The following is a 19,377-nucleotide window of genomic DNA, read 5'->3' as shown; positions in this document are numbered from 1 at the left end:
AGTCCAATAACATCTTGGGACCCAACGTTGAGAATCCCTGCTCTAGATAACCCTAGTGGTGTAACAATTGTTTAAATAGTCCACATGTATTCACCTCAGCCCTGGACTTGAGAATTGTGTGGACCTTGATGTATACAATTGCTTAAATCTTAGATTGCTCTAAAGCTGGGGGCTGATGCCCAAGGTCAAGTCCCCCCGCCCCCGCTTTACTATGTTACAGGGCACAGGGCCATAAAAAGCTGTAATAATGCTACTCTCCTAGCCTTTTCATCAATTACCTTGAAAACATGCGTAACAGGAAAAAAAAGTTAACTGTCAATATTTGATGCCCATATTGTGCTCCTGTCCAGGTTTCTCAGCCAGTTATACTACTAAGTAACCCCTGAGTTGGAAGCCTACTCTGTGAAGAGCAGGCACAGCTTGAGGAGGTGAGCAAGCTTTTCTAAACAGAACAACATCTAGCCTTTCTCCCCTTCAAACTAACTAACAGGAGGAGGGGTGATTTTGAGGGGCTGGTTTCTCTTTAAGGGATAAGTCAGAGAGAGAGAGAGAGAGAGAGAGAGAGAGAGAGATTGATTTACCAGGGCTAGCATTTGCCAGGGCTAGCAAACTCCAGTGTTTTTGTTTGTCCCTGCCTGGAGGGGGTGGAGTCAGCTAGGGCTGTGGGAGGCTCCACATTCCTTTGATATCCCTTTGACCCACATCCTGTGTCTCAGTTGGAAGCCTACTCTCTACATAAGAGGTAGCATAGCAAATAGAGGATAGCAAACAGGACGTTGGAGTTTTGCAGGAGTTTAGCGGGAAGTGTGTGAGGGAGCCTGGAACAAGCCCGGAACAAGTCCCTGTGATCACAAGGAGCCCGATGGAGAAGAGAACGTAAGTATAAACCCCTCCCTCATATTCTTGAGAAAGGCTGTTTGGACAGTTAAATAGCTGACCATTATAGCTGAGACCTATCCTTCTAATAAACTATCTCTAAATACTGTAAACAGCCAACAAAACCAGTATAAAGATAGAAAGTCAGCAGTCGAGGAGGCACTTCCCAGTGTATTGCACAGAGTGCCACGTGTATGACTATTTGCCCCATGGGCAGAAGTCATGGGTGTGTGCTCGGTACAAGGAGCTCCTGGCTCTCAGGGAACAAATTTGTTCCTTTGAGACCAAGGTGGCAGATCTGGAGAAGTTCAGAGAGACAAGGAGGCATGCGGACGAGACCTTCAGGGATGTGGTAGAGGCATCCCACTCCAGGGCTGATAGCTCCTCTGCTGTCAGGGAGAATGAAGGTCTCGGGCAAAGAGGACATCGGTCTGAGGAAGAGGGAAATGCTCCTTTAGAAGGGACACTTTCCATGGAAGATGAGCCCATATCCTCTCACACAGGGGATAATCCTTCAGGAAGTGAGGCCTCCTAGTAGTGGGTAATTTGATTATTAGAGGTATAGACAGATGGGTTTGTGAGCCGTGAGTTGACCACATGGTGACTTGCCTGCCTGGTGCGAAGGTTGCAGACATCACACAGCATCTAGATAGGCTCTTAGGCAGTGCTGGGGAGGAGACAGCTGTCATGGTGCACGTCAGCACCAATGATATGGGGAAATGTAGTCGGGAGGTCCTGGAAGCCAAATTTAAGCTGATAGGTAGTGTATTAAGTCCAGGACCCCCAAGGTAGCATTTTCAGAAATGCTACCTGCTCCATGCGCAAGTACAGTGAGACAGGCAGCGGCTGAGGGGTTTCAATGCATGGATGAGACGTTGGTGCTGGGAGAAGGGGTTTAGATTTGTTAGGCCCTGGGATACATTTTGGGGCAAGCAAGACCTCTACAAAAGGGACGAGGCACTGGGATACATTTTGGGGCAAGCAAGGCCTGTACAAAAGGGATGGGCTACACTTGAACCAAGACTGCTGGTGCTTAAAATCAAAAAAGTTGCAGAGCAGCTTTTAAATGACGCCTGGGGAACAGCCGATGGGAGCTGGGCAGTATCCCGTTTGGCAAAAGCCATCCTTTAAAGTGTGAGGGGGCAAAGGATTCAGATAAAACAGAAGGGGACAGAGCAGAACCACATAAAGAAAGGGGTAGGAGCTCAGATCCTGGGTGAGGGGTGGGTAGCTGATGTCGAGTAAATAAGGTGTGGTCATCTGGTCCCATCCTAGCATTAAAATCATCTCCCATCACCACCAACGCTTTGGGGTTTGCCAGCAGTAGATCATTTGTGTACTGCTCAAGCTCAGTCCATACAGAGCAAATTACAGGTTTTTGTTGCTGAGGTGGTAGGTATACTTTAATTAACAGCAGTGAACTTGAACCAAAATGGATTAGCAAGGCCATAGCATATTGTTTTAATGAGGTGAGGGGTGTCAGTGTTACCCATAGGGAGATGGAGACAAGTATTGCCAAACCTCCTTTGAGCCTTCCATGCCCAGTCCCAGGGACCGCCAAAGAGAATGAGTGGAATCCATTGAGTGGAAGGTTGGCTGCTGTCCAGGTTTTCCTGAGCTAGGATTATGTCAGATTGTGAGATGAAGCTGTTGCAGTCTGTGTCTCTGCAACGAACCCAGCCGGCAAGGTTCCATGATGTGAGCTTGATCCCATGCTGGTCTGGGAGGTGTCACAAGGTCGGGGCAGTTGTGAGATTAGCGTGTTCTTCAGCAGGTCCATTGGGGGGTTGCAGCTCATGCTGGGGTATAGTGGGTAGAGGAGCCTCTGTTAGCATCCTCCCTGTCCTCCCAGAGGGCTCTGATGTGATCATCTGGGAACTCGCTGACTCCTTCAATATCTGCCCTGTCTCCCTTCCCTGGGGCTCAACAGGGGGGCCATGTGAGCTCACTGTGTCAGTTGGCTTGTCTAGTGTGCTCAGCATGCTATCGAGCTTAGGAGTGCCCGCAGTCCCGTTGGATCGTGAGTGTTTTGCCAGGATCATGCCCCTGGATGCGGCTGACCAATGTGGGCTCCGGGAGACATTGCTGAGAGATGAGACAGGGTGACCGTTCCCTCTGTCTGATCAGGCTACCTGGCGTGATCAGTGCAATGAGATTGTCAAAGTGGGGTTCGCTAGCATATGGCAGTCCTAAACTGGGCACCAGCGTGGTGCTGCTCCTCAGGGGCAAGGGCCATCGTGCAGAGAGCCCAAGCTCCTCCTGAGCTGGAAACATGGGGAGGGGCTGAGGCAGCGGATGTTCTTCTGGGTCAGCCTGCATTTGATATGTCCCCTCTGCAAGTGGTGGAGTTAGCATGTCTGGGCCCTCTTTGGAGGTAGGGACATCCAGATCTAGGAGGGAGGTGGCTGAGGGTGAGGGTCCCATCCCCAGAGAGGGCTGTCGTACAGGAGGAATGGAGGGGCCAATGAAGATTCGACACAGACTCAGTATCTGAGGATAAGAGATCATCAAAATACACTGAAAGTTTTCTTTTGGGCTTTCTGGATGTATTTGTAGCCCCTTGGTGTCTCCACTTCGGTCTCTGAGTCAGAACTCAAGTCAGAGAGGGAGTCCTCTGTACAGGTTATGATCTCGGTTAGAGCCTTTGTATTATGCCTTGCTTCTGCTATTTTAATTTTTAATTCAGCAAGATCCTGAAAAATTGTCTTTATCTTGGGACTTTGTGTAGAGGGGTTAGCTTGAGGTGAACTTAAAAGACTGGGAGCTTTGTCCAGGACAGGGGCGTAACTATAATAGGGCAAGGGGAGACAGTTGGCTGGGGGCCCACTGCCTTGGGCGCCCCCCTTCCCGAGGCAAGTCACATGACTGACTCCCCCAGCTGCACACCCACCCGGGCTTCCTTCAGTTTTATTCATCCTCCGAAATTGATGTGGGCGTTAAGACTGGGAGCGACCAGAACAGCATATCTTTCTCTAGTGCCATTAAATGACTTGCATTGCCCACAATGTACAAAACCTTTAAAAAAATAATTTAGGGTGATGTTCTATATATAAATTTTACTATGCTTATTGTGACTACTATTCAGCCTCATTTAAGATTTCTTTACTTCCTGAGCTGAGCTTCAGTGAGGTGGGGGGGTGGATTTTAAAATCTTGTCTCTGGGCCCCTCCAACCTTGCTACATCCCTGGTCCAGGACAGGGATTTTTTTTTTTACAGTTTCTTCTAGAACAGAGTAGTCTAACCCCCACGTCCATAAAGCAACGCCGGGCAGCAAGGCAATAACAACTTAGATGGACAGTCAGCCTTGAGAGGAGTGAGGGAATAGCCCCTGTTTTAAAAGTGAGAACAAGTCTTTTGTAGCCTGTTCTGGAGGGAAAGTAGTGAAAATCTTTCAGTTCTGTGGAGTCAAGTTTCATCGTTAAAAGGTCCGATAACGAAGCCAGTAGGGATTTCCTGTTTGCCCAAAGCTGGGAGTCCCTCCCAGGCAGCTCACTGAGGACTTGGTGTGGTTGCAGGACTCGATGGTAAGCTTTGTCTGATGCCAGTATCCAGTTGACATGGCAGATTTTGAGCCCACACAGTGGGGGCAGGGACCGGCTGGACATTACAGTGTGTGTGTGAGCTATGCCCCTGTGTAAATTGTTCTAAATCAAGCCTGCACTTGACCAACTTAGTAGAGATTTCATTCAGTTTAGAGGTCAATGTTATTAGAGTCTGGGCAGTCAAAAGACATGAATCACCCAGATAGTGAACGAGGAGTTCCCAGGGGAAGTGAGTGTCAGACACGGCAGATTTAGGGGCCCCTTTTCTCTGTGCCTGGGGATGTTTCTGGTCTGGTCATTTCGCTGGATCAGCAGTATTTGGATTGGTCTTCAGGTCCCCTGTGCAGTCCTTGTTGGGCTGGGGTGGGGGGCTTTCTGAATTATCGATGGCCAGGGCAATAAATCTGCTCGTAGTATGTGGGATGGTACTCCATTTTTCCCTTTGCTTCATTGGTGAAAGGAAGAGATCCAGTTTAAGCTGTTTTCCCCTCCTCCTTCTTCCAGATTGAGTTTGGGCAGCGTTTTCAGTCTCAGGGCTGTCTTTGTTATCCCTGTTTCGTTTTCTCCCTTTTGATGGCATGATGGATTGAGGGAAAGGTGCCCTTGTAGGGAGTTCTGTGAGGAGCCTCGTTAGGTAGCTGCTAGCCAATCGCCATGTTGGCTCCTCCCCATGTTGGCAGGAAACCTGCCAGGAAGGCGGATTTTTAAAAAAATAGAGATTATGAGTAGTAAAATTTCCCATCTGCATTATTGTAATGGATTTACCCAGCCTTTGTCTCAGAGCAAGCCCATGTGAGGGGAAGCAAAATACTGAATCATCTCCCTCCTGAGCTTTCTGAACAAAGGCTTCTCCCCAAAACTGTCCTGGACTTCTAGTAGTTTATTTGTTGGCACCACACCCAAATTATTAGCAGATATTATTCCCCCTGCCTTGGGTGAATTTCCAGGGACACTCTCCTTCTCTTACTAGTGGAAAAGTACAAAAACCTTTCATGTGCAAGCTTACACGTGGTGAGAAAACTTGGTAGCTGATGAACCGTCAAATTGAGAGGTGTTCTGCACCAGAGCGAGCCTTTTCCAGCCCCCACTTTCCTAAGTTAAAAATCCACTCAAGAGGCTTATTGAAATTGCAAAGAACAAAAAGAAAAGAAAAAAGAAAGAATAACTTTGTTCAAAATACTATAGATAGCTTTCATCTCAGGCTCTCTCAGCTTTTAGTTACAGGTAAGAGAAACACTCAGTAGTTGCAAGAATACTTCAAAAAGCACTCCAGTTGCAAGGAACATGAATGTAGGAAAGTACAAAAACACCTTTAAAAGTTTAGAGAGTCTTTTCTCAACACCCTGGATGGATGGGTGCAGGCTATTGTTTCTTAGCTTGGTTACATTACAGGTACACAGTCTTAGCCTCCACTCCCAAACTCACCCCAAACCTGATGAGAGTCAAGCTTCCTGCAATCCTGTCTCTCAAGGAATTGCAAATGTCCTTCCATTAGTGAATTATCCAGGCTAGCTTTTGTCCATGAGGCAGCAAAACTCCATTGCTCCTCACTAAGCCTTCCACCCGTCCTCTCACCTCCAGCCTAGCTGCTTCTCCACAAAGAAACCCTTCTCTTCATGCCTCATGGCCCTCTAGGTCCCACCCACCTGGTGCTGATTGGCTGATCCCTAGAGGTCACCAGCCTGTCAGTCCGGACAGAGTTGACTTCTGGTTCACTCTTTAGAGGAGGGAGGGGCTGATCATTACAATTATCATTAGGGATTCAGAGATTGGGAGGAATAGCAATCAATTTGTGCAAGAGACCTCTGTGAGTAAACTGTTTTAACCCTCTGGTTGTGCACTTCTCATTTGCATTCTTCACTTGGTCACACATATGATGCTCACACAGTCCCTCGTTATGCTTCTTGCCAGCCAGTTCTTGCCTTTTAATCCAAATAGCTCAACTGAAAAAGCTACTACTGCCCTTAGCAAGTCCATATGTCAGACTAATGCAATGTGATTTGAAGCCACCCTGAAGCTTTCAAGCTGCCGAGTGACTCAACGGAATGATTAGCCATTTCTCATTCAATTCAAAGCATTCACTTGAAGTTAGCTGTTCACCTTGGCCTTTCCCCATAACCCCACCCATCCACCCCGCTTGCTTCTCTAGCCTTTTGGCATAGGATAAGATGACTTTGTCTCTGTCCCCTCCCTCAGGGGTCTACTGCTCAGTGTTAAGAGTGCATGCACAAGGTCCATGCTATATTCATTTTTTTTTTTTAAGGAGCAGGGAGCAGGTGATGGAGGAGACCCTTCTCTGCCTGAGATTCCAGGGAGCTGCTGCAGACAATACTATGCTAAATGGACCAATGGCCCGACTCGGAAGGCAGCAGGTTAAGACGTTTACTTGTGAATTTTATTTCTGCATTTTTTCCCCCTGTAAAAAATTTACAAGGGAACTGATGCCTAGATTATTAGGCATCAGAGGTGTGGTTTCAATGCAAGCCTGGTTTCACATGAAGGGGAAGTTGATCAGTGGCTATTAGTCTTGATGGCCATTTGCTACCTCCAGGGCCAGAGGCAGGATGCCTCAAGACCTGTTGCAGGGGAGCAATGGCAGAAGAAGGGTGATGTCTCCATTTCCCACTTAGGGGTTTCCCCAGAGGCATCTAACTGGCTACTGTGGGACACAGGATGCTGGATTAGGCCTTTGACTATTCAATAAAAGGTATGGTTGCAACATGTAATAAGTAAACACAATGGGCAACATACAGACTAGTCTAGTATGAATAAGCACCAGCGAAATCAATAAGAAGACAAGTTAGTCATAATTAAAGACACAATTGTAATGTGACAACTTAGTCATAAAAACTTGGATATTGCCCAATTTTGGTAGACTGCAAAGATCTTCCCAATCAGGCAGATTTTGTGCTCTATCTCTCCTCATCACCTGATCCTAGGGAGGCGGTGGATGTCCTGAATTGGGGATTGGAGGCCATGATGGGTTGGATGTGGGCTAACAAACTGAAATTGAATCCGGATAAGACAGAGGTACTGTTGGTCAGTAGGAGAGCCAATCGGGATAAGGAGATTTTAGCGGTTCTGGAGGGGGTTGCACTCCCCTTGAAGGAGCAAGTACGCAGCTTGGGGGTACTACTGGACCCGGCTCTGCTTTTGGAAGCTCAGGTGGAGGCGGTGGCCAGGGGTGCCTTTGCACGGCTTCAGCTAATGCACCAGCTGCGTCCCTTTCTTGAGAAGGCAGATCTGGCCATAGTTACCCATGCCTTAGTCACGTCATGGCTGGATTACTGAAGGGTGCTCTACGTGGGGCTGCCCTTGAAGAATTATCTGGAAACTGCAGCTAGTGCAAAACGCGGCAGCGAGGGTTTTATCTGGAGCTGCCCATTGGGAACACATCATACCCATTTTGAAAGAGCTGCACTGGCTGCCAGTTTGTTTCTGGGTCCAATTCAAGGTGCCTGTTTTGACCTTTAAAGCCCTTAATGGTTTGGGCCCGGGGAATCTGAGGGACCGCCTGCTCCCAAGGGTTGCTGCCCGCTTGACAAGGTCATCTGAGGGTCTCTGCTCCAGATGCTGACAATGAAGGCGGCTCAGCTGTCATGCATGTGGGGCAGGGACTTCTCTGTTGCTGCCCCCAGACTCTGGAATGCTCTCCCAGTGGCTATTCACTCCTCGGTCTCCATCAGAGTTTTTAGGAAGCATGTTAAATCTTGGCTTTTATATGACTGTGGTTTGGGATTGAATGATGGCTTAAGAAACTAGTTTTTTCTTAAGCCAGAGGTTCTCAATCTTAGGTCCTCAGATGATGTTGATCCATCTACTCCCTTCACCCCTAGCCACAATGGCCTTTGTGAACCCGGATATACAGATGAAATTCGGAAAATTAGAATATCGTGCAAAAGTCCATTAATTTCAGTAATGCAAATTAAAAGGTGAAACTGATATATGAGACAGACGCATTACATGCAAAGCAAGATAAGTCAAGCGAGATATTTGTTATAATTGTGATGATCATGGCGTACAGCTCATGAAAACCCCAAATCCACAATCCCAGAAAATTAAATTATTACATGGAACCAAGAAGACAAGGATTGTAGAATAGAACAATATCGGACCTCTGAAAAGTATACAGTGTACTGTGCTTGATTGGCCAGCAAACTCGCCTGACCTGACCCCATAGAGAATCTATGGGGCATTGCCAAGAGAAGGATGAGAGACATGAGACCAAACAATGCAGAATTGCTGAAGGCCGCTAATGAAGCATCCTGGTCTTCCATAACACCTCATCAGTGCCACAGGCTGATAGCATCCATGCCACGCCGCATTGAGGCAGTAATTGCTGCAAAAGGGGCCCAAACCAAGTACTGAATACATATGCATGCTTATACTTTTCAGAGGTCCGATATTGCTCTATTCTTCAATCCTTGACTTCTTGGTTCCATGTAATATTCTAATTTTCTGAGATTGTGGATTTGGGGTTTTCATGAGCTATACGCCATGATCATCACAATTATAACAAATTAAGGCTTGACTTCTCTCGCTTTGCATGTAATGCGTCTGTCTCATATATCAGTTTCACCTTTTAATTTGCATTACTGAAATTAATGGACTTTTGCACGATATTCTAATTTTCTGAGTTTCACCTGTAGAACACACTGCACTAGATGGTCTACTGGTGATACAGCAAAAGACAGTTTCATATGTTCTCCAGTATAGAGGTGGCTGGTAAGAGGTTTTTAAAGTTGCCCATACCAGCATTTTTGTCAATTGTCCATTATGCCCCAGCTCTTTGAAAAATATAAACAAGTAGCCAATTGTTTATCATTTGCACTAAACAGCCTCATTTGCATCCCTAGAAGGTATTTTCCCCAGCAAGATTTCCAGACCAAAGACCTAATGCACTTCACCGCCATAATGAAATCTCACCATGTTTGTCTTCTATACACTTTCCAAGGTATACATTGGGACTCTGGAGCATTAACTCTACCTGTCACATGTAGCAACATTATCTCTCATGTACTAGCCATGTTAATCAGGTCCTTAATGTATTCTTCTTGAATTAACCAGAGGCTGAATAACCCAGGTAATTGCCTGTGTACATTAAGCTATTTTCTTACTACTGTTTGTATGTGAGCACCTTTGGTAATGAAAAGGTTCTCTGCTGTTAGTCAACTGCACAGCACTACACACTGGTAGTTTCAAGTGTACATTTAAAAGATCTATTATTTCATACTCTTCTGATCTTACCCAAATGGGTCTGTTTCTAACAGGCAACCAGCAGGTGGCACTCTGGAGATGTCTGGCCCCTCCGTATACTCAAAGATCAATATGGGAAGAGCAATTACACAGTTTGGCAGCTTTTAACATTAATATTACAGGCACAATAGAAGTAAAGTGTCTGAAGGCCTAGAATAGACTACAAGTTTTTTGCACAGTATCCATACATGGTACAAGCAGTATTTAGCAACCTTCTAAGTGTCTCATATATCTGAGCATTTTCCTTCTCCTCTTGAACAATTTTGCCACCACAGGCGGGAGAGGTACATAAGGACAGCCCTGTTGGATCAGGCCCAAGGCCCATCTAGTCTAGGATCCTGTTTCACACAGTGGCCCACCAGATGCTGCTGGAAGCCTACAGGCAGAAGTTGAGGGCAAGCTCTCTCTCCTGCTGTTACTCTCCTGCAACTGGTACTCAGAGGCATCCTGCCTAGGAGGCTGGAGGTGGCCTATAGCCCTCCAACTAGTAGCTGATGATAGACCTCTCCTCCATGAAGTGATCCAAACCTCTCTTAAAGCCATCCAGGTTATTGGCTGTCACCACATCTTGTGGAAGAGAATTCCACAAGTTGATTATGCATAATGTGAAAAAGTAGTTCCGTTTGTTGGTCCTGGCAATCAATTTCATGGGATTTCCTGGAAATCAATTTCATGGGATGACCCCTGGTTCTTGTGTTATGTGAGAGGGAGAAGAATTATTATTATTTATTATTATTTACATTTATATCCCGCTCTTCCTCCAAGGAGCCCAGAGCGGTGTACTACATACTTGAGTTTCTCTTTCACAACAACCCTGTGAAGTAGGTTAGGCTGAGAGAGAAGTGACTGGCCCAGAGTCACCCAGCTAGTTTCATGGCTGAATGGGGATTTGAACTCGGGTCTCCCCGGTCCTAGTCCAGCACTCCAACCACTACACCATGCTGGCTCTCTCTCCACTTTCTCCACACCATGCATGATTTTATAGGCCTCTATCATGTCTCCCCACAGTCATCTTTTTTCTAAACTAAAAAGCGCCAGGTCTTGTAGCCTTGCCTCATAAGAAAGGTACTCCAGGCCCCTGATCATCTTGGTTGCCCTCTTCTGCACCTTTTCAAGTTCTGCAATGTCCTTTTTGAGATGTGGTGACCAGAATTGTATGCAGTACTCCAAGTGTGGCTGCACCATAGTTTTGTATGAGGGCATTATAATGTTAGCCGTTTTATTTTCAATCCCCTTCCTAATAATCTCTAGCATGGAATTGGCTTTTTTCACAGCTGCCACACACTGAGTTGACACTTTCAAGGAGCTGTCCACTATGACCCTAAGATCCCTCTCTTTGTTAGTCACCGACAGCTCAGATCCCATCAGCATATACTTGAAGTTAGGGTTCTTTGTCCCAATGTGCATCACTTGACACTTGCCAACACTGAACCACATTTGCCACTTTGTCGCCCACTCCCCCAGTTAGAGCTCCTCACAATCAGTTTTGGATTTCACTACCCAAAAAGAGTTTGGTATCATCTGCAAATATGGCCACCTTGCTGCTTACCCCTACTTCTAGATTATGAATAAATTAAAAAGCACCGGTCCCAGTACAGCTCCCTGGGGGACCCCACTTCTTACTTCCCTCCATTTGTAAAACTCTCCATTTATACCCTCCTTCTGTTTCCTGTCCTTCAACCAGTTAGCAGTCCACACATGTACTTGTCCCCTTATGCCATGACTGCTAAGTTTCCTCAGGAGTCTTTGATGAGGAACTTTGTCAAAAGCTTTTTGGAAGTCCAGGTATACTATGTCAACTGGATCACCTTGATCCACACACTCGTTGACACTCTCAAAGAACTCCAAAAGGTTGGTGAGGCAAGATTTACCTTTGCAGAAGCCATCCTGGTTCTCTCCCAGCAAGGTTTGTTCTTCTGTGTGCTTTACAATTTTATCTTTGAGGATACTTTCCATCAAATTGCCTGGAACAGACATTAAGCTAACCGGCCTCTAATTTTCCAGATCACCCCTGGATCCCTTCTTGAAAATCGGTGTTACATTGGCTTTACTTTCCAATCGTCTGGTACAGAGCCCGATTTCAGGGATACAGTGGGTATTGGAAAGAATCACCCCCTTTGATAGACCTTAAATTCTGGTTCCCTTACATCTTGAAATGACAACACAAAAGAAAATTCCCTTCACCAGCTGTACTTATCCAATGCAACCTATAACATCCAACTGAAAAACATCACAATTACAGTCCAGAAAAAGTGTCAGAAACAAAAAACAAGAATTACTGAGATTGAAGAAGGATCACCCCCTCAATGTCAATATTTTGTTGAACCACCTTTTGCTTCAATAACAGCCTTGAGTCTGTTGGGATACTTCTCTATCAACCTTGCACATCTAGACGGAGCAATATTTGCCCACTCCTCCATACAGAACTGTTCAAGTTCGGTCACATTGGATGGTAAGTGTTGGTGGACTGCTATCTTCAAATCTCTCCACAGATTTTCTATGGGATTTAGGTCTGGGCTCTGACTGGGCCACATGAGGACGTTCACTTTTTTCTTCTTCAGCCACTGTGTGGTCAATTTTGCTGTGTGCTTCGGATCGTTGTCATGTTGAAAGGTGAATCTTCTGCCCATCCTCAACTGTCTGGCAGAGGGTAGCAGGTTTTCTTCCAGAATCTGACGGTATTTTGCCCCATCCATTTTTCCTTCTACCCTAACGAGAGCCCCAGTCCCTGAGGCAGAGAAACACCCCCACAACAGGATGCTGCCACCTCCATGCTTCACTGTAGGTATGGTGTGTTTTGGATGGTGAGCTGCGTTGGATTTACGCCAGGTGTACTGTTTGGTGTTGAGGCCAAATAGTTCAATCTTGGTCTCATCTGACCATAAGACCTTTTTCCATTTGGCATCAGAATCTTCAAGGTGCCTTCTGGCAAAGCTCAAACGAGCTTTAATGTGGCCTTTCTTGAGAAGTGGCTTTCTCCTTGCGACCCTCCCGAACAAGCCACATCTGTGGAGCGCTCGTGAAATTGTTGTCACATGCACAGAACAACCACTCTTTGCCATGAAGTCCTTTAACTCCTTCAGAGTGGCCATTGGCCTCTTGGTAACCTCTCTTACCAGTTTCCTCCTTGCTCTTCCATCCAGTTTGGATGGCCGACTGGATCCAGGGAGGATAGCAGTCCACCAACACCTACCATCCAATGTGACCGAACTTGAACAGTTCTGTATGGAGGAGTGGGCAAATATTGCTCCGTCTAGATGTGCAAGGTTGATAGAGAAGTATCCCAACAGACTCAAGGCTGTTATTAAAGCAAAAAGTGGTTCAACAAAATATTGACATTGGGGGGGGGGTGATCCTTTTTCAATCTCAGTAATTCTTGTTTTTTATTTCTGACACTTTTTCTGGACTGTAATTGTGATGTTTTTCAGTTGGATGTTATAGGTTGCATTGGATAAGTACAGCTGGTGAAGGGAATTTTCTTTGTGTTTTCATTTCAGGATGTAAGGGAACCAGAATTTAAGGTCTATCAAGGGGGGTGATTCTTTCCTATACCCACTGTAAGTTATACATTTTAGCAAAGAGGTCGGCAAATTCACATTTGAGTTCTTTGGGAACTCTTGGATGGATGCCATCCAGCCCTGGTGATTTGCTAGTTTTTAGTTTTTCCAGACAGTTCAGAACATCATCTCTTGTCACTTCTAGCTGACTCAGTTATTTAGCCTCCATCCCTAAAAAGCCTGGTTCAGGAACAGGTATATGCTCAGTATCCTCTGTGGTGAAGATGGATGGATGGCTTTAAGAGGGGTTTGGATAAATTTATGGAGGAGAGGTCTATCAGCTATTAGCTGGAAGGCTAAAGGCCACCTCCAGCCTCCAAGGCAGGACGCCAGTTGCAGGGGAGTAACAGCAGGAGAGAGGGCATGCCCTCAACTCCTGCCTGTGGCTTCCAGCGGCATCTGGTGGGCCACTGTATGAAACAGGATGCTGGACTAGATGGGCCTTGGGCCTGATCCAGCAGAGCTGTTTTTATGTTCTTATGTGAAGACGGATGCAAAAAACTCTTTGCAACCTCCATACCCTCCATAATAATAGCTTTCAGTTGCTCATTGTCTAATAGCCCAACCGCCTCTGTGGCAGGTTTCCTGCTTCTGATTCTGATGTATTTAAAGAAGTTTTTGTTATTCCCCTTGATGCTTTTAGCTAAATGTTCCTCAAACTCTCCTTTTGCCTCCCTTGTTGTCACCTTGCATTTCTTTTGCCAGAGTTTGTGTTCCTTTCTGTTCTCATTTGGACAGGCTTTCCAGTTTTGGAAGGAAGTCTTCTTCTCTTTTATGGCTTTCTTGACATCACCTGTTAGCCATGCTGGCATCATCATGGACTTAGTGGTACCTTTCTTCCTTTGGGGTATACAATCTAACTGGGCTTCTAGTAGTGTGGTTTTGAGTAAACTCCATGCACTCTGGAGCTAAGTGACTCTCCTGATTTCCCCTTTCAGCTTTCTTTTCACCATACTTCTCATTTTGGAGAAGTTTCCTCTTCTGAAATTCAAAATGCCCGTGTTAGACTATGATTCTCTCCCCGCATGTGTGCTGAATTTGATCGCACTATGGTCACTGTTCCCTAAAGAGTCAATGACACCAACATCACGCACCAAGTCCTGGGTGCCACTCAGGATTAAGTCCAAGGTCGCCTTCTCTCTGGTTGGTTCCAAGACCAACTGTTCTAGGGCACAGTCATTCAGCGTATCCAGAAATTTGACCTCTCTGTCATTACCTGACTGTGAATTTACCCAGTCTATGTGTGGGTAATTGAAGTCACCCATTATTACAGCCCTGCCTCCCCGTGATGCCTCCCTGATTTCCTCCTGCAACTCACAGTCACTGTTAGCATTTTGATCCAGAGAGGGTGATAGCACGCCCCAAGTAGTATGTTTCCTTTCAGGCCTTGTATTGTCACCCACAGTCCACCTAGGTTTTCTAGAGTGTTAGATTCTATCCCGTCTTTTACAGTGCTACTCCACCTCCAAGGCGCCCCTCCCTGTCCTTTCTATAGAGTTTATATCCAGGGATAACAGTGTCCCCCTGGTTCTCACTGTTCCACCATGTTTCTGTTATGCCCACTATATCTATTTCTGTGTTAGCAACCAAACACTCCAGTTCACCCATCTTGGCTCGGAGGCTTCTGGCATCGGCAGATAAGCACCTATACGCTGAATCGCTCACCTGGTGTATGCTATCTTTCTTTTGACTCTTTGACCAGCAGGCACAGCCTTCTGTCTGCTCTTTATATGGTTCTGCTCTGTCCCCTTCTGTTTTATCTGAATCCTTTGCCCCTTCGCACTTTAAAGGATGGCATTTGCCGAACCAGATACTGCCCAACTCCTGTCAGCTATTCCCCAGGTGTCATTTAAAAGCTGCTCTGCAACCTTTTTGAATTTAAGCACCAGCAATCTGGTTCCATCTTGGTTCAAGTGCAGCCTGTCCCTGCGCATGGAACAGGGCTACGTGTGGAACAGGTAGCATTTCTGAGAATTCTACCATGGGGGTCCTGGACTTCAACATGCTACCTATCAGCCTAAATTTGGCTTCCAGGACCTCCTGACTGCATTTCCCCACATCGTTGGTGCTGACATGCAACACAACAGTTGTCTCCTCCCCAGCACTGCCTAAGATCCTATCTAGAAGCTGCATGATGTCCGCAACCTTCGCACCAGTTAGACAAGTCACCGTGTGGTCCACACGCACTAGGTACTGCTAGAGAACTGAGAGGGAGAAGAAATTTTAGATCGTTGGGGAATATGCACCCTTTCACCTGGGAGTCAACACCTCCCACCAACCAAATGTCCCTTCCCTCTGGAAATTGCATAAGTCTATCACAGCTTTCTTTCAATTCTAAGAGAACATCGATGCCTGTGTGACACCAGCAGACATGACCCCAATCTCCACCATCATCTCAGATTTGCTTGAATAAACAACCAACACACCTCACACCAAGGACAGGACAACACACTGCCGTGCTTAAGAGTCTTGGAAGCAAGAGGTCAAGAACTGTTGTTACCTTGATATATGAATGCAGAAAGGGGGGATACAAATTGAATAAATATGTGGACACACAGAACTGAGTGACAACCAGTACCAGCTATTCCATCTAGATTACCACCATGTTGCTAGTATCATGTCTGCAAGATGAAACAGCAGAGGCTGAGTGAAGAGTGAAGATGGAGGTATTCTCATTCTGATTTTATCAGCCGAGTAAAAAGGAAATGAGAGCTTTGTGTTTTAGTGTTTTTGATTAGATACTTTATTGGAAGCCAAAAATTCTGTGCATGTTTAAAAAAATCCAACCCGTGTACACATTTCATTGCTTTAAGAACCCAAGCCACGGAAAACTCAATATTAAAAGCAGCAAGATGGATTTTGTTTTTTGCGCGCACATGTAAGAATACAACAATACAGGAAAAGTAGCCACGTCTCCTATAGTTTCTTTTTTTTTTAAAGAATGTCATCTGTCACCATATTTAAACACATATTTCCAGACATGCTACTTTAAAAAAAAGAAGAAGAAAAGAAAAGAAAAGAAAATCACCTCTTCAATATTGCATTAAAAGCATTTGTATGTCTTATTCTGTCCCATAACATGACACTACTGGTATATGCAAAGTTATTGGAAACTCAGGTCAAAGTGATGAACTTGCCATTCCAGTTCCACAATGCAGGAAAAACGGAAACCTTGCGTGTGTCCAGCCGAAGCTGGGATGCTAGAGGAGAGGGCTTCTCCCTTAAGATGAGGGTATTCAAGAAGGAGAGGGAGACCCCTCCCTGCTTTAAGTGTTATCATTTAGAAAACAGGTGTTTTGTACCCCTCTCAGCTGCAAATATCCTCCTGCAAACAATGTATTTACAATTGTGTTTAACTTACGCAGCAATTCACAATGACTAGTACAGATTAAGAGAGTGCACTTCTAGAGTAAGTGTGTGAATGTGTGTCCATGTCTCAGTGTTTCTCTTGGGTAGCTACATCTTGTGACTTCAGCAAAGCACTAAAATGGATTAATAAGTTCCTCAACAAAACAAAAAAACACCCTTAACAACAAAAAGTAAAAAAAATTAAAGCAGAGAAATAAATATTGAAAGAAACCATAGTTAATTATAATTCCGTTAATACTAAACAACCAGTTATTTAACCAAACTATGCAGAATTAACAAATATACTAGACTCTGAAGACCCAATGTTAAAAAAAAAAGAAAACAAAAAGGCAAAATCTGCATAATTTTAAGTTTGTTTCCATCTTACTGTGTTCCCTTCCCCTCCTCAGCTAAGGGACTTTTCAAACCTACTTTTTACAAGTAAACTCCCCTACCCTTCTTTCCATTTACCTTGAACTTAACTAGAAATAGCCTGTCCCTTCTTCCTCCTCATTACACATTAACTTTTATATTTTATGCTCACTGTTTGGTAGCTTCAACATCCTACTTTTTGGAGATCTTGATTCAGTTTAACCAAATTATTTTTTTTGATGCCAAAAGAGAACCTGTTTCAAGCCTCTATGCCTCTCCCAAGTTTGAAAACATTCCACCCCAATGCAATAGCAAAATGTTTTTGCTCTGAGGGGCATCTATATAGAACAAACAAGATTTCTAAAACTCTGTATAGCCAACCCAATCTGTAACCTTGCCCCTGTAAAAAAACATCTCATTAGCAGATGCCAGGAGGATGTTTGGCCATACTATAAAAGAATAGTAATAAAAAATTAAAATGCAATAGCCAGCTCTGCATTTCTAAAAGGCTATTGTTAGGGGGAAAGGGTCAGAGGATCTTGGCTGAAAAGGCAAAGCAATTTTTGTTTTGGAAAAGGATAAGCTTTCATCATACAATCTCTCCACTTTGCTTGCCCTGAATACTGGCTATTTTTCCAGTCAGAGTATTACCTTGCACATCCCTTTTCACCAAATCCAGACCACATTTTTACTCCCATTTCCATCATTCCAAAAGTGCAATATAAGAACTTTTTTAAAAAAAGGAACAAAATATTTACCAATTTTGTGCCTATCTTTCTCTTTGTTTTTAGACTTACTGGAATATGCTAGAATCATTTTGGCTCTTTGTTTGTTTCCTTATAAATAACCAAGACACTGACTTTCTTTTGTGCTTGTGAAGCTAACAGATCATCTTCACGAGACAGGAAGCAATGATGAACCACGCTATGTTACTGACATGGGTGGGGAGAAAAGGGCAAGCCAATAGTCACACTGCTGTCAATGAGTCAAGGGAAGGGAGGGAGGAAAGAAGCAGTGATGGTCTGGAGAAAAGTAAGAGAAAAGCAACACACTATTAGCACGAACAGCCCCCTTCACTGACTGGCTGCTCTTGGGGCTTTTCAAGTTTGATGTCGATCACTGGAGAAAGAAGAGTTAAGGAAAACAGAACCGGAAAAAGGAAAGCCCAGCTCCTCACAGGCCTAGAACATTTCTCTCTCCCCAGGATTCACCAAAAGCCTTTCCAAACATTCAAAGAGAGCCATCACAGGATAGTCATCACAGGCCAGTACCACCCTTAAGAGAACCATTGTTCTTTTCACTGGGGTTCAAAATACCTGTGGCCTTTTATGGTGCTGTTTAGTATTTGCTGCTGCTGCTGCTGCTGCAGCAGAAAGAGCCTTCCTGACCTCACACTACCCACACAATATGAATGTCTTCTGGGGAAAGAAACACAACTCCACAGCAACTGCAATTTGCTGTTTTGAGTGCTGGGATTTCCCTACCGTGGGAATACCTATTGTGGTGGCAATGACTGGTTAGATTAGCCATGGTTGTACAGACTGCCTGGAAAAGGTATCTAGACTGCAAAAGCCCTTGGCTGTCCTTCTCCAGTGTAACCATCATCCTTGGAGTCAGGTATCAGCTAACATCCAAGCTCTGATTCCAGTCAGCTCTTCTGGGGCTTCAGCTCCTGCCAAGCAAGAGGCAGGCATCAACAACCCATGTCCAGAGACCCGGGAATCCTGTGGAAGCATCCCCATCACCCCAGTGTTACACAGACCTCTTGCCTGTGGGCTCTGGTGGGCCACTGTGTGAAACAGGATGCTGGACTAGATGGGCTTCCTTGGGCCTGATCTAGCAGGGCTGGTTTGTTTGTTTTCTCAAATAAAGTTTTTATTTAAAAGTAGAAAGAGAAAAGAAATTTGGCACTGTACAATTCTGAGCTTCATACAGGTAAATGTGGACTGTTGCAAAAAAAACCCCACACAAGTTCAAACAGAAAATCCCATTACAAGATTGAAATTCACCAATTCATTCCAGAGCTAATATTCAAGAGCTAAAAGCAAAATATGTTATACAATAATTGCTAAAACAAAATTATGCTGCACAACCTCAGATTTAACAAAAACCAAATCTTGGGTGTGGATCCAAACCTTGAGCTATGTTGTACTTTATGAAAGGTGCCCAAGATACCCGGAATGTTTTATCTGTGTTATTCCTAAGGTAAGCTGTCACTTTAGCCAATGAAGCATACTCCCATATCTTTAATGTCCATGCGCCCAAGTCAGGAGCATCTGGGAGCGCCAATTTGCAGCATAAAGAATCCTTGCAGCCATAATCATGTATAGAGATAACTCAGTATATTTGTCTGGTATGGAAGGTTTAGTCATGTTTAAAAAAAAAGCTCGGGTAAATATGAAAAAATTATATTTAGAATTTTCTG

The 19,377-nt window shown here is 44.9% G+C and overlaps 1 protein-coding gene across 2 annotated transcripts in view; it reads right to left on the bottom strand.

The window, feature by feature from the left end:
* Positions 1-15,945: 15,945 nt before the first annotated feature.
* RAB6A (RAB6A, member RAS oncogene family) overlaps positions 15,946-19,377 on the bottom strand; it is a 103,231-nt gene continuing 99,799 nt past the window's right edge. For both annotated transcript variants that reach the window (XM_053311241.1, XM_053311240.1), the window contains exon 8: positions 15,946-18,071. In XM_053311241.1, the coding sequence (XP_053167216.1) occupies positions 18,007-18,071 (65 nt within the window). In that variant the 3' untranslated portion in view covers positions 15,946-18,006. The remainder of the gene's footprint in view (positions 18,072-19,377) is intronic.

The sequence above is a fragment of the Hemicordylus capensis genome, chromosome 3 (genome assembly GCF_027244095.1).
Source record: "Hemicordylus capensis ecotype Gifberg chromosome 3, rHemCap1.1.pri, whole genome shotgun sequence".
Classification (NCBI taxonomy): Eukaryota; Metazoa; Chordata; class Lepidosauria; order Squamata; family Cordylidae; genus Hemicordylus; species Hemicordylus capensis.
The sequence above is the reverse complement of the archived record's forward strand: the minus strand, read 5'-3'. Positions and strand labels throughout refer to the sequence as shown.